Consider the following 17,873-nt stretch of genomic DNA (forward strand, 5'->3'; position numbering starts at 1 on the left):
GGCAAGTCATCCGTCACGTGACAACTAGACTAGTAAWCTACGATTGACTCCAGAGTTGCTGATAGTCTGCTTCTTGTCGATGTACAGTTGGTTTTCACGAACGTTCTGCCTTTGTGAGGATTTATGTTTGCCTAACGGAACGTCCCGTGGTTTTCATTGCTTTGAACAAGATTTAAGACATTGTTTTGATACTTTTCTTACTACTATGTTTCTAAACTGCCTGGCAGGTGAGTTTTAAAAAGGCGCAGTTAACTGTGCCAGCAAAGCAGTTTCTGACCCGGTCGGGCTGTTTTCCAGGCGGTAGGCAGCATCACTTCAGTCGGCGAGAAATGAAAAGCTGAAGTATTATTGTTTTYAAGCTAGGGTTGTTTGCTTCKCTTGGTGACTTAACTTGTTGCTTAATTTTAATGAGTGAGAGCCTATTTTTGTTAAAAAATTATGATTGCTTATGTTATTTTATGTTATTAACGTTGGTTAGTTATAGYGAAACGTCTTCTAACGGTTGGATTTGCTAAATGAAACGAAGTAGAAACTGGTGTAAATAAGATGACTTTTATTAAAAAGGTATTTCTTGCATTGCATGCAAATAAATATTAACTGTTTTATTAACGTAACGTATATTAATCTGAAGTTGTACATCGATTTAAACAGTTTACAGCGCAACACTCAGGGCCGGTCCGAAGTTTTTTGGGGCCTGAAGCAGAATTTGATTATCCAGCACTGTGCTTAACTGTTTGGACAATAAACCTTAAAGTAACTATTACTCAAAATTGATTGCATGGCAGAATCAGTTCTGTTTTACAGTCACTTAAATCAGATTGCGTTGTTTGGTAAATACAGTTCCTTATAAAACTAATTCAGATTTAAAAATTGTGAAGTGAAACAAAAATAATGCATGGCGTTGCACATACATACATATATACACAAAGCTATGTGGAGGATAACTAACTAAACTAGAGATAAAAATAAGGATTATCTTGATAGTTGATAAATCTATTAGTGTTTCTCCATTAGTTCATGTCTGCTTTCTATGTGATTCACCATCTGGTCTGAGAACCGTATATCTTTAACCTCTCTACCTTTTTAAGTCTGTTCAGGAATGCAGACCTCCATAGTTTTACATATACTGTACTTTTAAACTATAAATTAAAATGATATTATATTACACAGTTTATTCTGCTTTGTGAAAAAAAAAATTAATTCAAAATGTGCCTGTCCAGAGTTTGCACACTCTGCTCGCAATTTAAATGCACAGGTATTGCAGTGGTGCTATATGATTAAAGAACAGCTCTGTTTTGCACAGCCTGCAGTCAGCTTGCCGGTGGAGAACGGAAACTGTAATGTCCCCACAACTTCCTGTCAGGCATTGCATATAAGGTGTTCTGTCTGTCTAAACAGTTTTTTTTTAGAGTCAAAGTTATTGGTTGGTCTTATTATTGCAGTCTTTCCCCAGAACACGCCATCCTCTATGTGAAACATGGTAGTGGCAGCTTCATAATGTGGGGCTGCTTTTCTTCAGCAGGGCAAGGAAAGGTGGTTCTACTTGTTGGGACAATGGATGGAGCTAAATATAGGACAATATTAGAAGAAAACCTGTTAGGCCTTGCAGAACAGATGGAGGTGGAGTTTCCTCTTCTAGCAGTGCAATGACATTAAACATGCAGCCCGAGCAACAGTTTAAAAGTTTACATCAAAGCATGTGGTTAGACTTGAAAGTGACCGCTCGCAGACGCTCTTCATTGAATCAGACTTGAGCTTTTGCAAAGACGAATGGGTAGAAACGCCTCTCAGTTGTCACGTTGTTCAAAACTAATCGTGACAGCTTTACAAGCAGAGCTGTAATTGCAATTCTCTTACTTTAGCTTCACAGTTTTGTCCTACCTTTGATTACTTGTTGGGATTTGTTTACATTGTGCATTAGATGTGACCCCAGCTTAGATGCAAGCTGTGGAAATGATTTAATTGTCAGCATTGCATTATTGCTGTTTTTACAAAACTACTTATCTATTCAATAATAAATATTTTGTATATATTTGTATAATTTCAAGCGAGACATCAGGCAATTCTTGAATCTGAATATCAATCCAAAAATGTCTGAGTGAATTTGAGTCTGCCCATTCTTGACACACATGATGAGAAAATACTTCAAATTTAAGAGCTCATTCAGTGTTCATGTTGTGGCGCCTCTAAGCAGCAGCCATATTTACTTAGGCCTCAGGCCAGCTTTAAATATACACCAACATAAACTCAGTTACATCAGCTCCTGTTTTTACCGACGGTGCTCTTTCTTTCAGCCGTCCAGGGACGAGGACACTGTGGTGAGTTCAGGGGCTAGCCGGTCTACTGTGCCACCTGTGAAGGGTGGCGGCTGCCCTGACTGCTGGGATGCTACGGAAGAGCAGCAGCAGTAGCAGCACCACCAGCAGCATCGGTGGAGGCACTGGGACGAAGCAGGTCCAGGAGCTTCCACGGCCTGCCTCCAAACCCCAAGAATCCGTATCGCCCAGATCCACCAAGACTTGGACCATGGGTCGCAACACCAAGAACCCCAACCCTCTGAGCAACATGGGCCTGCCAACCCGCCTCATGGGGGCCCCTGGTGTGGATTCGGATTACTTTCTGCAGCTACTAAATGATGTTAGGTGGTTCGCTGAGGTGCTTCTGAACCTCAAGGATGCTTTCCATCACAAAGGTGAGCTCTAATAGAGTTGGAACATGGTGTTTTTTTTTTCCTTAAATGTTATGTCTGTCGTTGGGACTGTTTGGGGAAATTAGTGTGAGTAAAGTTTATTCTTTTGGTAGTTGCCTGCTTTTGTTTTTGGTGACATTATTTTGGTAATTTATTTGGCAAACTTGTCATGTCTCACTGTAAAAGTAAAACTTGTATAACTTCATCTAATCTTTTTTATTTAAAACACAAAAGCAATGGTTAGTTTTACTGCCCCTAGAATAACATGACAAAGATTATGATAGTAAAATCTAATTTCTGCTTTGCATTTCTGAACTGCTACTCCAGCATTTAAACATGGATGTTCAGCTCCAGATGTTTACTTACATTGTACCTATTTTTCTGGTTGAGTGACATTTCATCAGTCTAAACATTTACAGTTAAAGATTGTTTTCATTAATACAATTAACATTTGCTAAATTCAATTTCTTTCATAATTCAAATTCAATAGTTTGCTCAGTATTTGGCAAAACCGTCTTTTAAACTTTATGACTTTGGTGAAACATTTTGGTATCAATTCACAAACTACTCACAATAGTTTACCTAAATTTGCCATTTAAGTAAACTAAAGTCAGGTTTGTAGGCCACCCTGAAATATTTATACCAGATTTTAATATTGAACAAAATTCACGTCAGTAGCTAATATAAATATTGTAAGTTAACCTGTCAGAAGCTAAGAATACAATATGATAATCATCTGGATTTTCACAAATTGTTCAGAGGCATGGGAAACCAAAAATTCGTTCTCATTATTATGCCAATTAACAAATAGAAATAATTCTGGTCATCCTAAATGACCTAAAGCAAACTATATTTGTCTGACTTAATGTCAGATGGAGACGTTATAATGTAAGTATCTGGCTGTGGCTGTAAGTACAAGTATTGACGAGGTGTTGTGTTAGCTTTCTTTGGCCATTTTCTCTAAAGGAAACTCAAATCTCAGTGTTTTCAGAGAGCTAGCACTCTGCAAGCAGAGTTGTTTTTGTCCAGATCACTGACAGGCAGCAAAGCGAACCAGTTGTATCTCTACTTTGCTTTAAGAGAAGCCACATACAAGGCTCTGTTAGGGCTTCAAACAAAACTGACACATTTTTTTGTATTGCTCCAACTAAAAGTCACAATTCACCATAATGTCAATCAGCCAGAATCTCCAGTCAAGACTCCAGATGTACTTTTAACACACCGAAGAACTTTCTACGCCGTCATCAACTCCACTCACCCACGCATTAATACTTGCACACAAATGCACAAAAGAGACAGACTGTAGATAGGAGACAGGTAACGCAATTTCTCTTTGTTTTCCTGCTTACTTGATGGCTTAACTTTTTGTTTGCAGACTCATACAAACATTCCACCCACACATATGAATATTATGGCACACAGTTGTATAAACACTGCCAGTGGGAGGCTGGCAAGTCTTTGTATAGAGGAAAGAAAAGGTTTATTTCACTATGAGTCAGTCTCTGTATATCTATAGGTTGCTATTTAAAAAGAAAAAGTTTCTTAGCTCTAAAGCAGCATTATGAAACGGCTTCATTTCAATCTGTTTAAAATTATTGATGAGTTGGATACTTTTTAATTAATAAGGAATGTTCCACTAATTAGGGCTTACGCCACCACTCTGCAAGATGCATACCCACAGAAACAAACATGCAGGGTCCGACTGTATATCGGGCAGAGGGAGTGAGTTGTTTAGTCATTCTTCTCGCTGGAGGAGTGAGAACCTTGGCTTCTGTTGTGCTGAGTATTACTCTGAGCCATCACCAAAAACATTTGGGGTATTCGCCTTTCAGTTAACAACAACCCCCTTATTCAGCAGGTGGGTGAAATCATACCGCACGACCCCAAACTGTCATTTAGACTGTGGCTTTTCACTGAATTTGTTTCCAGTTTCCAACGTTTTAGAAAAGCAAAATATTGGGTAACCGTTGCATGATGCTACCGCAATCGTGTAAACCACTTCCTCTTGGTGTAAGTAATCATTTTTTGTTTTTTTACCTGCTAAATGGTATCAAGAAAGTGTGAAGTTCTTCAAAGTAAATTAACTTTTCGATCAGTAGTTATATAACACGAGTAAACCGCTAATAATTCTGCCACCAGGAAGCAACTTATCACAAGTAAAATCTGATCTAAAAGCAGATTAGTCTGCAGATCAAGTGGCAGTCGATGAGTTATGGATTCCTCTTTTGAATTTCCTGAAGCCTTGTGCAGTGTAAACACTGGGTATGGTTAGCAGTCCGTCTGGCTCCTGCTTCCTGCTAATGGACCATTACCGGCAGGTTCCTTCGTCTCAAAAAACAGACACCCGTCATCACCTGTGTATATTTTTAAAGCTGGGTTGTGGAGTGCATGCGCTCTTCCTCATCAGACAGACACAGAGGTTGTCACGTGTTACTGCCAAACTGCAGAGGACCTGTGTCATTGAGGCCTTGCCTCATCCTTAATAAGCATGCTTCTAATTTGCAACGTGATGGCTCCATGGTTCAAGCTTTGCTGGTCTCTGTGTTTCTCAAGCGGTCATCCATCTTCACTTGTGCGTTCTCATGCTCCCATTCCACAGTAGTTGGAGGACATGTGGCTTTTGTCTGAAGGGTCATGAAGGTTCCAAAGTCTGGACAAAGTTACAATTGAAGGTCTGTTTTAAATCGCCATGTCTGAAGCCAAGGTGTAAACAAATGAGATGAAGAACAGACTCAGTGAAAGAAGGACTTGGCTATAATTGGATATTGTCTTTTATTTAGCTTCAGCCTTTTGTTTCTTATTATCCTCAAATCTTCATTTTTTTCCCGCCCTGGAAGTATTTTCCTGTAAATAAACCCTAAGATTTAAGCCTGAGAGACGTCATCAAAAATATTTAATAGGAATTATTGTTATGGCAAAGCTAATTCCAGGCAGCCCACGATCTCACCCTGTCAGATTTTGTGTTGTGATTAGCAGCACGTCTCCTATGATGTTTGCTTCAAGTATAAAACCACCTAACAGAACCAGCCCCTCGCTGCGGTTAAACAACGTTGCAGAGGCAACGTAGAGAGGAACGTGGTGAGGTTAGCAAAACACATAACATCACAGCTGCTTTGTTATTATTTTCATTCTCTGAAAGGTTTGTCACTGGAGTACTGTGTGAAATTAAGATTGTTTTGAGACCCTGCAGAGTTTCATTCCAGATTTCAGACTCTGTGCTTCACTTTGCTCTCTGTCTCTGAAAAAAAACAAAACAAACTTAGAAGTTTTGCTTGGAAGATGCTTATTTTGTCTCCCTGAGCTCCTGCTAGTTTTTAGCTGGAGGCAGCTGAAGAGGAGTCTGCATTTGGCTGATGGAAAACTACAGGGAGATTCATTGTTAACTGTAAGCTTATGTTAACTGGACTCATGCCATTTACAACCACAGTTTTGCGCTTGAGGTTTTTTTTTTTTTTTTCAGGGATCTGATTGTGATGTTGGCTTTCCCTGTCTTATGTAACTGCCCCCACAGGTCACTCTGTGTACAATAAGCTGGTGTCTAAAGACTGCGGAGGAATTTAATCCAAGTAAAAGGTTGATGCTTAATGAGTTATGTTATTGCAAAAGCCCAACAGCTTAAAACCTGTGTATAATTTTTCTTCTGCTTCACAATTATTCACTACATTGTGTCAATCCGTCACATGAAAAAGTGTATATTATCATGGAATACACACCACAGTGCATTCTAGATGCATTCTGAGGTTTTGGTGGCTACCTTGTGGGTACGCTGAAACACAAAATGTTGGCAGCATACTAGTAAATGTGCAGAAAACATAGTGACAGGCTTTTAAAAGATGCTAGAGTATTTTATCATCGACATAGTTTTCTTCCTCTGATTTTTCTGCTGATGTTTCTGAATGTTTGCCTACATTTGAAAAAAAAAAATCCTTTAAAATCCTTTGATTTTTTTTTTCAGCAAACATATTATCAATGTGCAGAACTTGAATGCATGAGTCTTAAAATATAATATCCTACCCAATATGGCATCCCAGTAAGCTTTTGTAATCGAAAAATTGCACACAACAATATTGCAACACCACAGATTGTGCAGTAAAATCCCAGTGGATTTTACTTGCTTATAATGCAACGCTGTGTGAAAAAGTTCAAGGAGTATAATTAGTTTTGCTAGCCTCTGTAAACACCCATATGACCCTCTGACGCACCCTGATTTATGAACCCTAGTCTGTTGCTTTCCCATAGTTCTTTAAATGATCAAAATTGTAAACCGTGAACTTTACTAATAAAAAAACAAAGACAACATAACTTCATCTCACACCTTGTAAAAATACACATCTAGTTATGCGTCAAACCATATTGAAGAGAGCAATTGTTAAAAGTTATTGAAGTTAAATGTTTTATTTGAGTTGATTTTAGCTTTAAACTATTTAAAGAGGTTGCAGTTCCCACAATGGCTGGGTTAGCAAGAATTTAAGTCACGAAGAAAGAGCGTTAAGTGCACAGTGCTGTAGGGCTTGAATTAAAAAGAGATATGTAGGAGAAATGCCAAAAGTTCTTCATTCACAAATTTTCATTCCAGATTCCTTTCATTTGAATAAGACAGCTTTGTCAATGGCTTACGTCGGCATGAAGAAAGAGTCGTCTACAAGTAGCACCGTGTTCCCTTCCCCCCACTCTCCTGCATACTCTACATTCCTCTTAAACAAATGCTCGCTTGTAGCCTTCAATTGGCTAATTGCAGGTATGAGCCACGTTTTCTATAAAATAAATTTATATTTGTGTCAGAATCTGAAATTCAAAATGAGTATTTAGAACCTTGAACTCATGCGAAATGGGAGGAAACTTTCCCCTGTGTTGAAGTAATCTAAAAAAAAATGATAACACCTGCAAGACTCAAAACAGCACGAATGTGAATGAAGTCTATGCAAGACAAAACTACAGCACAAAAATCTCTGGAGAAAACTAAATAGTTTTGTTTAACAAGCACTCAATCCTTTGTTGGTTTTTACTATTTAGCTTTTCTTTTGTTTTTGTGCCCTCAAAAAAAAAAGAAGATAAAAATAGCATTAAATTTAGCCCTGAAATGTTCTTTTCTTTTCCAGAACTTGTGGAAATTTTCCAAGAAGTGTTGTGGTTTGCCCTCTATAGAGCCCAAAAATTGCAGGAATGTGTTTTAGTGTGTGGTGTACATTAGAGTCAGCCTGTATAGACCGCCGCTGCTGGGTGGGCAGAAGTTTTTAACTCCAAACTTCTCTTTATCACGAGGAAATAATAATCAGAACACTACCTTACATTGTATCACTTTCATATTTGCTTGAGAGAGATTAGTTTAACTCTTTTAATCTTCAGACGTCACACTGACACCGTTTCGCTTGACGGTAGTTCAAATATTTCAGTGCATTGCTTGCAAGTCCTGAAGTAGGAGTTAAAAGCTTCCAGTATTTAGTTTGTGATGTGGGTTGGACATTTGGTCAGAGATGAACTGTTCTAAAGGACATAGTTCAGTGCTGTGTAAGAAGAAGTGTTGAATGTCTTGGACTGAGGAACAAGTCCTGCTGACTCACAAAATAAAAACGTGTGTCATTGTTCAGCTGTGGGTGTCATCACGATGACGGATGGGATTTGGCTGAACTCCAGTTAGGCTGCATTGTCCTGTGCTTTAGAGTACCACAATGTAACTGAGTTACTGTCCTACATTAGGGCGCATGTTGAACACATTTGAAATGTTTTTGGGGATTTTTTGTCTTTTAAGGAGAGGCTAGTTTTTTAACTTCCTGTTTAAAAATGAGTTCTGTGGTCAATTATGTAACCACGTGGGGGGGGCGGGGGGGATTAATTTGTCTCCACCTCCTGACCTTTTCAGTGTATTTTCCTGCAGTGTTAGGATTTATACATTTCAAGCAGCTTAATTTATAGAAGCATAAATTAATCGAGTCACATTTTTTCTTGATTGGCTCTGATATCTTCAGATGAAATGTAGACAATTTTAGTTTTGCCATTTATTAAAATACATACAAAAAACTTCCTGTATTTTCAGGCCAAGTTTGTACTTTGATGCACTATTTTTGAGTTCACTAAAAATTATGTAAATGTAGGGACATGTGATTTGATGCTTTAATTGGGAAAATCTTTTAATTCTTTTTCGGTTGGATTCAGAACTGTTACATGTATTAAAGAACCAGCAGCATATTTTTGACTTTTGTGTATTGTTGGTGAAAGACAAGAATTAAAATTGGCCAAAATAGGAGTCGCCAATTCAGAAACTGATAACTGGTATCAATCAGGAAAAGCCTAAATGTCCTTTCCTGATTGGAGAATCCGTTTTAACACCGGATTCTCTGGCCGTTCAGCCACCACTGCTTTAAAAAGCCTTATCTCATCAGTCATATCTTCTTACATAAAGTTTGCCTGATCCTCCAGAAGAGACCACTTACAGGTATTAGCTTCAATCAAAAGAAGTCAAATGTAGCACATTATATCTTAACGGTTTACAACTTATTGGATAGATGGGAGAGATTTGTTGGGCAGTAACTTTCCTGTGTGATGCTGAAGGATGTTTTTGTGCAGGCTTGTGGTGAGGGTGTGTATCCCAGGCTTCAATTTATGGTTGAAGACGCTGGATTTTTATGTAGAACTTTGGTCATGAAGAGGATTGTATTTGACACTTGGGCTCCTGCTAGTGAAGGATGTTGCATTCAGTGGTACTGAGTTGAAGTTTTGGAAGGAGCTTTAGCTTTTTGGATGTGTACAAACACTCTTTACAATTTTTTTTCCTTCTTCAGGATAGAATGTGTTTAAGATTTGGCTTGAAAACAGGGATTTGAAATATTGGTTTAAAATTTGTTACAAGAAACTTGTATGAAGCTCATTTTATGCTGCATAGAAAGTTAAAGTTGGTTAAGACTTGAGTAAATAATTGAACTAAATCATAAATTAACAAAATAATTTATATTTTATAATTCTTGTTGGCGTTAGATTTAAATCCTATTGGTCTTAAAAATGCTTGAAAAATATATTCAGTTTCACTCACTGAAAGATGCTGCTATAATGTCTTTGCCAGTATCAAACATTTAGCTAAGCTTTAAAAAGCACTTTTGCTTTTTTTTTTTTAACAAGTCTTATGACAAACTGTTAATCAGACAAAGTTTTTTTTAATGGAGCAATCTGAAAAGTTCTCCAGCACATTTCCTCAGTCATTGATTAAAGCAGCAAGCTGGGGAAATTTTAAGTAGTTTAAAAAATGTCGAAGAAAAATGGTGATTTGTCACTTTTTGCCACAGGTTTCATCAATCAGATTAATACAAGCTATGATTGCTAGTGATTGGGAGCCATTATTGTTGAGTGTCATTTTTGAAAATTATAAATTTTTGAAATTATAAGCACTTTGAAGTTGAATATTTTCCATATTTAAGTTGTTTTTAAATATGAAGGTTGTCCATCATTTTAATGGATTACAATTTCCACCCCTGACTACTTGCTGCTGAAGTGGTGCTTTTAATCCAGCCTCCAGTATAGCAGCACAAACAGAACAGAGAAAACTAAAGAGAGTTCTATGTTGTGTTAATCTAGGCAGTTTAGCTGGAACGTGTTAAAGAAAAGCTATAAAAAGGAAAAGTAACACTGCTTACTCAATCGTTGCTACAAAAAAGAAGGCAGTAAAAGCTTACTTAAAATGATATGTCGAGTTTAATTAAAGTTAATTAAAATTGCATAAGGCTCGGACACAGTGCTTATGAACTTGGTCCAGTTCGGATGGGATTTTTTTAACACAGATTTGTTTTCCGGATGTGGACCAGGAGGCTGCATGTTCAGACCACAGTAGGTGAATTGTTCATAATTTAAGCGGTGTAGTTTGATTTAGATGTGTATATCTGTGTTATGTGTAATGGGATCTTGATTATCTGTTCAACTTATTGAATATTAATTAAACCAAATGAGAATTAAATGCAGCGGAACATCCCATGTCATTAGTAAGATTATAAAAGACGGAATGTTTTGGATGCCATCAGTCAAAATGACGGACCACGAAAAAGTCTTGCCAGCCTCATTTATTTGGCCTGTTGTTTCACCAGGAGATCTTGTACAGTCATATTTGATTAATTAAAATATTATTGAAATGTTAATTCAATTAAGTAACTAAGTTCACATAACATGGATTAATAACACTGATTTTCGTTTTAATTAAGATTATCTTTTTACAGTTAGAAAACATGACATTTGATTTAGAATATGAAGTCAGACCAATAAAAACACATTTTTAATACAGAAATGTGGACTTAATGAAAAGTATGTTTAATACCTTCTTAAAGATTGGTACTTTCATTCTGACAAACAAGCCTCATCACATATTCCCATTCTTACAACAGGATTGTAAATTGACGTTTGCAGTAAAAATGTCTTAATTAAAATACGGATGACCCATCATACCCCTCACTTCTGAGAGCATTTTATTATTATTCCTGTCTAGAAGCCCTTAAAACTTGTGATTAACCTTGAAGCACAGACCTCACACAGAGTCATAGTTAGAAGCAAGTTGCTGTTCAGATTGGTGTTTACAGCCTGTGTGATGCTATAGCTCTCTCTCTCTCCTAACAAGGTATGGGATCGATTGAGAACCACCCGGCAATGCAGCGTTTGTTTGGACAGAGGGGAAAATTAGTGCTGGGAGATGGAATCCTTACCAAACAATTCCACCTGTAGCCGGCAGCCCAGAAATGCAAGATGTATCTGTGGCGTCAATCCTCTCTCTTGTGTGTTGTTTGTGAGAGAAGAGGCTCATGGCTCTTCTCTCACCTTCTCTTACCTTTTTTGTAGTTTATAAATGCAATGGAAAGAAAGTGATCGTTTCCATTTAGAGGGGGCATTATGATGCCGCAATGAGTTGACTGATAACAGCAAGTTGTGCGTCACTAGTTTGGAATGTGGTACACAGAAACGCATCTGAAAAAAAAAACAAAAAAAATGAAATCATCTGATGGTTCAGGTGTCAATGTGTCACCCCTACACCATCTGAAATGGAAGAGGAGGAGGGGGAAGTAAAATGCCTCCTTGGTCTTTCAGTGAAGCCCTGGGGCTGTTTCCCAAGCAGCACCGTGTCAGTAGAGCTGCCAAGGCTTGTTTCATGTGGAGCAGATCGCGTGTCCAGGCTGGCCAGTTGATTGCCTGCTGTTATCAGTGGGGGGAGCAGAGGCTGTAACCTCTGTTAGGCCGCCTGGAGATTTGGATTAGATTGGTTCTTCTCTGCACCAGACTCAAAGGGAGCTGCGTCAGACACAATGGGACTCCCACGCACAGTAATTTAAGAGGCAATAATAATTTAAAAGGAACATGGTTGAGATGCTGCATGGTATTTCATTTAAGTCAGAAGTAAGATGTGTGCTTTTGCAGTAACTTGTCGTGACATGTTAGAGTGTGTCACCACACTGGGGATACAAATTGGTAGCAACGGAGATGATTGTTCTGGATGACTTGTTTGAGAAGTTTCTGTTGATCTTGAAGCACTTTGTTGTGATTTAGTGTTATGGTTTGCATGGTGAAGAAAGTTCTAAAGTTTTAAGGCCTGCCAATAAATCTTGTGTTTAAGGGGTTCCAGACAGATCATAAATACCGATTCCACCTTAATCTGTGTCTAATTGTTTTTGCCTCGAGCCTTTTTCTTAGAGAGTAAAATATGTTTTTTCCTCAATTAGTGGAAAAAATTGACAGCCCAACTGTTGGGAGCAATTTGGATGTCATTAATTTAGGAACACTGGATAAAAACGTAAAAATAGTGACTTAACGGGGTTTTTTTAACCATAAAATTTAAGCTGTCCCCTAATAGCTGACAGCTAGTTAATATTTGCATATCATTCTAAGAATTGTTTTTGTACTCTTTCCACATGATGTCTATGTTAAAAGCAAACCCCTGAAACAATAAAAAAGCTTGACTTTAGAGGCAACTGATCCATGTAGTAATGGAAAGTGGTTTTCATAAGGAAGATTCACTTTGAGGAGCTTATTAAAGCCAAAAATCCTAAAATTCTGCAGATTTCTTTACATTAAGTTACATTTTATTTTAGATGAACAGACTTTGACTTTGCTGCTCAAAGCAAACCATTTTTGAATTTGGACAGATGTAACTGTTCATTGTTTATGCATGTTTGCTTCAGTAGCGAACAACAGCTTGTGGTAAAAAAAAAAAAAGTTGAACTACATGTTTTTGTCTGCAACAGTAAAATAATTCCAAGGTTGTTCCTGTTTCTCTGCCTGTCAGCTGTGAGTGGCGTTGTCAGACAGCATCGATTAGGAGAGGTGGAGAAAGAGTGGAGCTGTTTTTAGAGACAACGTTTTTAATAAACGGGAGCTCAGTCCCATAGAGAAACGGCTGAAATAAAATAATCTTCAAACGAGGCGAGATCCAAAAAGTACAGAACCCTGTGTGTTAATCACACTTTCCCAAAATAACACAGTTTACCAGGAATTTTAGTAAGCGCGCAATTAAAATGTTAACTTTGACAACCCTAATAAAAACTCCATAAAATTCTTTGAAGATTGTTGTTGTACCGTGACAAAATGTGGAAAAGTTAAAAGGGGGCATTCATACTTCTTCAAGGCACTGTAAATGTTGTAAAAAGAATTAAATATGTTCCTGTTAATACTTTCTCATTTAGTTAAGTAAACATATAAAACGGTGAGTAAAGAACATCTTGTTCTTGTAGCAAATTAATGGTTAAGATGCATCATGAAACGTGGCTGCAACTGATGTGCTTGCTGCTCCAAAAGCAGCAGGCAGATTTGGGCTGCGCTGGCTTTGGTAGGGGGTCTTCCTTTAAACGATACGCCTCAGCTCTGTTATCGCTGCTGGAACAATGGACCACCTCCCACACTAAACCTGTAAAATTTCCACTGCATCTCTTGATGACATGTTGTAGCAGAACCACTGACCACAGCCTTCGTGTGGAAGACAACACGACTCACACATGTATGACGATGTGTGAGCCTGCATGTCTGGAAGGCTTCATTACCGTTTTAGATAATGAAGTTCATCTTTGCTGATTTATAAAAAATTCACATTTAATTATTTTCTAAAATACGGAAGGAGTTGGGGCTTTAGTTCCCTGACGTCTGGTGCATGTTGTTACTGTAATAGATGTTTGAGGCTTTACTCTAATTAGCACATGACTGGTCTTTGTTTGCAGAAGGTCAGTATCGGTGGGTTTACCTTTCACTCTAAGGGTCGGCTGCTGTTTATTTGTTTCATCACAGCGGTTACCTGCTCTGTGTTCTGCTGCGTTTGATAGTGGGTGACTGTAAACAAAGGAAGGCAGATTCATCTAATTAAATTCCTGTTCGTAAAAAAGGAAATGAGTGATCCAAATAGCCATCACTTCTGTAATCCCACAGCAGCACCGTCAGTCATGCCCCTCTGGTTTCATGCTAAGTGCTAACTCTCAGGTGTGCATTTGATTAGGACTGGCTCTTATATGCTAATCACTAACCCACACAAATCTTTGATAGGAGAATCCTCAAAAGCCCGAGAGCTAAGCACTAAAGCCTTGTTGATCACGGCTGGAGGGGAGGGGGTTGAAAGGAATGGGAGGACATTTATTGAACATCCATTATCCGTGTCTATAGGGAAGCAAACTTCAAAGACGGTGCTGAGGTGTCACTCACTCTCATCTGAGGACAAAGAAGGAGTGAAACCCAATTTAAAAGACATTTTCCTTTATAACTACACAGGAAGGTTGGATCTTTCTAAATCTGCATTTATTATTGTTTTCATATTATTGGTCTCTTCTACAAAAGTACTCACATCATGGTAGTTCTATGTCTTTGCTGGAAATTATGTATGCTTTACACCAGAATGCTGAATTCTGGTGTAATTCTGGTGTATGTAAGAAGAAGGAGAAAGGGTAACACACACACCAAACCTTCGCCTTGTAACTCCCTCGGCAAATCCTTTTAGCACTCCTATAAATTCTGCCTCTCGTCTCGCCCTGCTACTCGCTTGGGTAGCCTTGACAAAGAACAGATGACTTTTCTGCCCCCGCTTATTCCAAAGCAGTAAGTTAGACATGAACTCACCTAATGTCTGGTGCCAGCTTCTACACCGCCTCTGCTGATGAAGCTAAATCAAACATTTTACATTTTTGCTTTTCGCATCTGCTTTTTTTGGTGTTTCTTGCGTTACTCATCTCGGCTTTTATTTTGCTCTGAAAGCTTTATTGTCATATAGAGAATAAGCACCGTGTAGAGAGCCAGGATAGTTACACAAGTTCTCCTTTAAACGGGGATTTTCCTTCTCGCTGCTGCATTTGGTTCCGCAAGAAACGGATGCCTTTCATAGCAGAGGGACTGACAGAATGTGATATGGTTGAAAAAGTGGAGAGAGGGCTAATCTGGACACATTTTATACATTCTTCTTCTCCGCTGTCATCTTGTGTAACCTCACTGGCGCTAAAGAAATCTTGCAAGATCTTTACTTTGCATGCAGCTTTTTCTCGTTTCGACTTCTTTTTTTATCTTCAAATAGAGACATAGAACTGTTTAATTGCTACCATATGTGTCAATTTACAACCGAGTTTACGATGAGTTTGACTTGATTTTGAGCTGTATGATGCAAATAGTGCAGAAAAGCACTATTTACAAAAGATCACTTTTTTTCAAATACTCTCCTTTTTAAGTTCATGAATTTCCTAACCATAGCTGACACAGCTCTACCTGCAAACAATACAATATTTCCGTTGTAAATGGTGTGAAGGGGGAAAAAAAAAAAACATGTGACATCACCAGCACTTGCATACATCTGTGTTTGTCTCCTAACCACAACGATCTCCTTCTTCCATTTTTGTTGCTTGAGGCTCAGATAAATAACAGCAGAGCATGTACTGTATCTTTTACCCAGAGAAGAATTTGACGATAAGGCATCGGGGTTGCCAAATGACTAAGTGATTGTGAAATATAGCATTTGGCTTTGGAAAATTAATTAAAGCCTGGCATGTTTGTGAATTTACTGTGTGACATTAGTTCAGAATTTAGATTACCGTGATTCAATCCCAGAATTGTGCAACTTGGTTTATTTTTCTCTCTCTGTTGTCCCCAGACAACCTGGAGGGTCTTCCGGAGTTGGTGCAGGAGCGCTTGGCAGAGCTGCTCCGTGTTCTCAAGACCGTCATCGGCAAACACCGGACCCTGAACTCAGCCGATATCCTTGGAGCTGCTGGCACTGTCATTGCGAAAGTCAAAGGTGACAAATTATTTTTTTTTTCTCTCTGGCAGATGGACATGCCAATGCACCCAAGCCCAATTCTAATGTTATCTGATTATCTTAGCATGAAACATATCGCTTGATCAGTCATTCAAAGTGAGGGTTCACCGAAGGACAACAGTTCAGACAAGGATTGTTTTCCTTGTGTTTGTTAAAGATGTGCTGTAGATTTGGCACTGGGAAAATGGCAGCAATAGACTTTGGATTCCTGAAACAGCAGATACGTCACCATTTCTTGTCAATGAACTCAAAAAGTCTACTCATCTGCTGGAGATGTGACCAACAGACAAATTCCTCCCCAGACTTGCACTCGGGATCAGCGGAGGCAGCAAGGCTGTAATTTTCATTCCTTATTTCAACGTCTCCAGAGGCCTCTTTTCAGGGCCTGTCCATTTTCTGTCTTTTCTTCGCCTTTGCTAAGCTGTGAGGTATTTCGCTGTCTGGTCACCTATCCTGTCTCTGAAGTGTGACTTAGTCCTTAAGAATGCTCGTCTGCATTCTCTTGCCTTTTCAGATAAGTGTTGACAGTTTTCAGAATGCAAAAAGAAAACAAAAGATTTCCAATAAGGCTAAAGATTATTGACTAACTTACTTAAAACGTACACAGAAATAATTTTCTCAAGTTTTTTTTTTCTTTTTTACATTATGTTAAAATTATTTTATTCTATATTATTATTATTTTTTAAATGAGAACACATCTTTATTTTATTACACTTTTATGACATACACTAAAAGACATTAAACTAAATGTCAAAATATTTTCTGTTTTCTAACACTGGATAAAAATATACGTGAACCATGTTGACAAAAACATAAGGGATACATCACAGAAAGCTATGATGTGTGCTGCTGTTTTCTTCAATTTTCTTGCTCCTTTTGAGTCTAACTGTCCACAAGGGGGTGCCTTGCATTACCTGACTCCTCAAATGGACAGCCCTCATAGCCAAGCATAACACATAAAAGCATGACCAAACTGACAGCGACAAAGAGCCGGTGAAGGAGCATTCAAAAGACAGATGAATCAGTGAGACATGATAGAGGAAGACTCCATGGTTTAGATGATAACAGGCCCTGTGCCCCTCTCTGTGTTCAGCGTGTCGTCTTCTCACCTGTGTTGCTCTTTGAAGCCTGCACATGACACCTGGGGCATATGTATGGCTGCCATAGTGGCTCCTCCTTCTCCACACACATGGTTGTCTAACTAGTTCCAGATGAAACAGTGTCCACTCCAGCTGTTTTCCTTGTATTTATTTATTTTTATTTAACACTTTATGCAGACTGTGATAACTCAGGAACAATGTGATTGTAATTAACAGTGTACTGACTCAGTTTTTACTCCAGATAGAAGCTGCTATGTTGCTTTTTTTGTCTCACCGGTTGCAAATCAGGAAAAATGCAGGACCTTCCAATGAAAGCTTGAACTTCCTTTCTTTGCTAGTTTTTTATTCTCCTGTCAACTAAAAAACATGTGCAGAGCTGATTGTTTTTTTTTTCTGGTGTTTTTCATGTGTAGCCTATTCTAGATTCATCCTAGCTTCTTTAAGAATAACAGTAATTATTTTATACATTTAAGTCTTAGTGTTTTTAAATTAGCTCACAGTTTTAGAAGTGGTATTGCAAAAAGAAGACAGCAAAAGTATTTATACCTAGCAAATTTTGCTGGACGATAAATTGTCCCAGTAATTGTTGCGATATAGTTGTTTTGAGACCATTTTCACAGATGTACCATATTGATAATGATATATAAATGCAAGTTTGCCCTCTCAAAGACCAATAAACGTTATTTTTGTAAAGAACTTTTAACACTGGAACAGAAAGACATTTTAAATATCCAAAATAAAACATGACAAAAAAACCCCCAAAACAATAAAGAATATGAAAATAAGAACCACACACACGATGTCTGTGTAAAATTGCTTTTCTAAAAATATTGATCATTAA

At 38.1% G+C, this 17,873-nt stretch overlaps 1 protein-coding gene across 1 annotated transcript in view; it reads left to right on the forward strand.

Moving 5' to 3' along the window:
• Positions 1-43: 43 nt before the first annotated feature.
• Positions 44-17,873, forward strand: part of LOC103479742 (rho GTPase-activating protein 29-like) — a 34,876-nt gene continuing 17,046 nt past the window's right edge. Inside the window, exons 1-3 of the mRNA XM_008434362.1 lie at positions 44-227; positions 2,295-2,692; positions 15,768-15,911. Coding sequence (XP_008432584.1) covers positions 2,386-2,692; positions 15,768-15,911 — 451 coding nt within the window. The 5' untranslated portion in view covers positions 44-227; positions 2,295-2,385. The remainder of the gene's footprint in view (positions 228-2,294; positions 2,693-15,767; positions 15,912-17,873) is intronic.

This window comes from Poecilia reticulata, linkage group LG17 (assembly GCF_000633615.1).
Source record: "Poecilia reticulata strain Guanapo linkage group LG17, Guppy_female_1.0+MT, whole genome shotgun sequence".
In the NCBI taxonomy this organism is placed as follows: domain Eukaryota; kingdom Metazoa; phylum Chordata; class Actinopteri; order Cyprinodontiformes; family Poeciliidae; genus Poecilia; species Poecilia reticulata.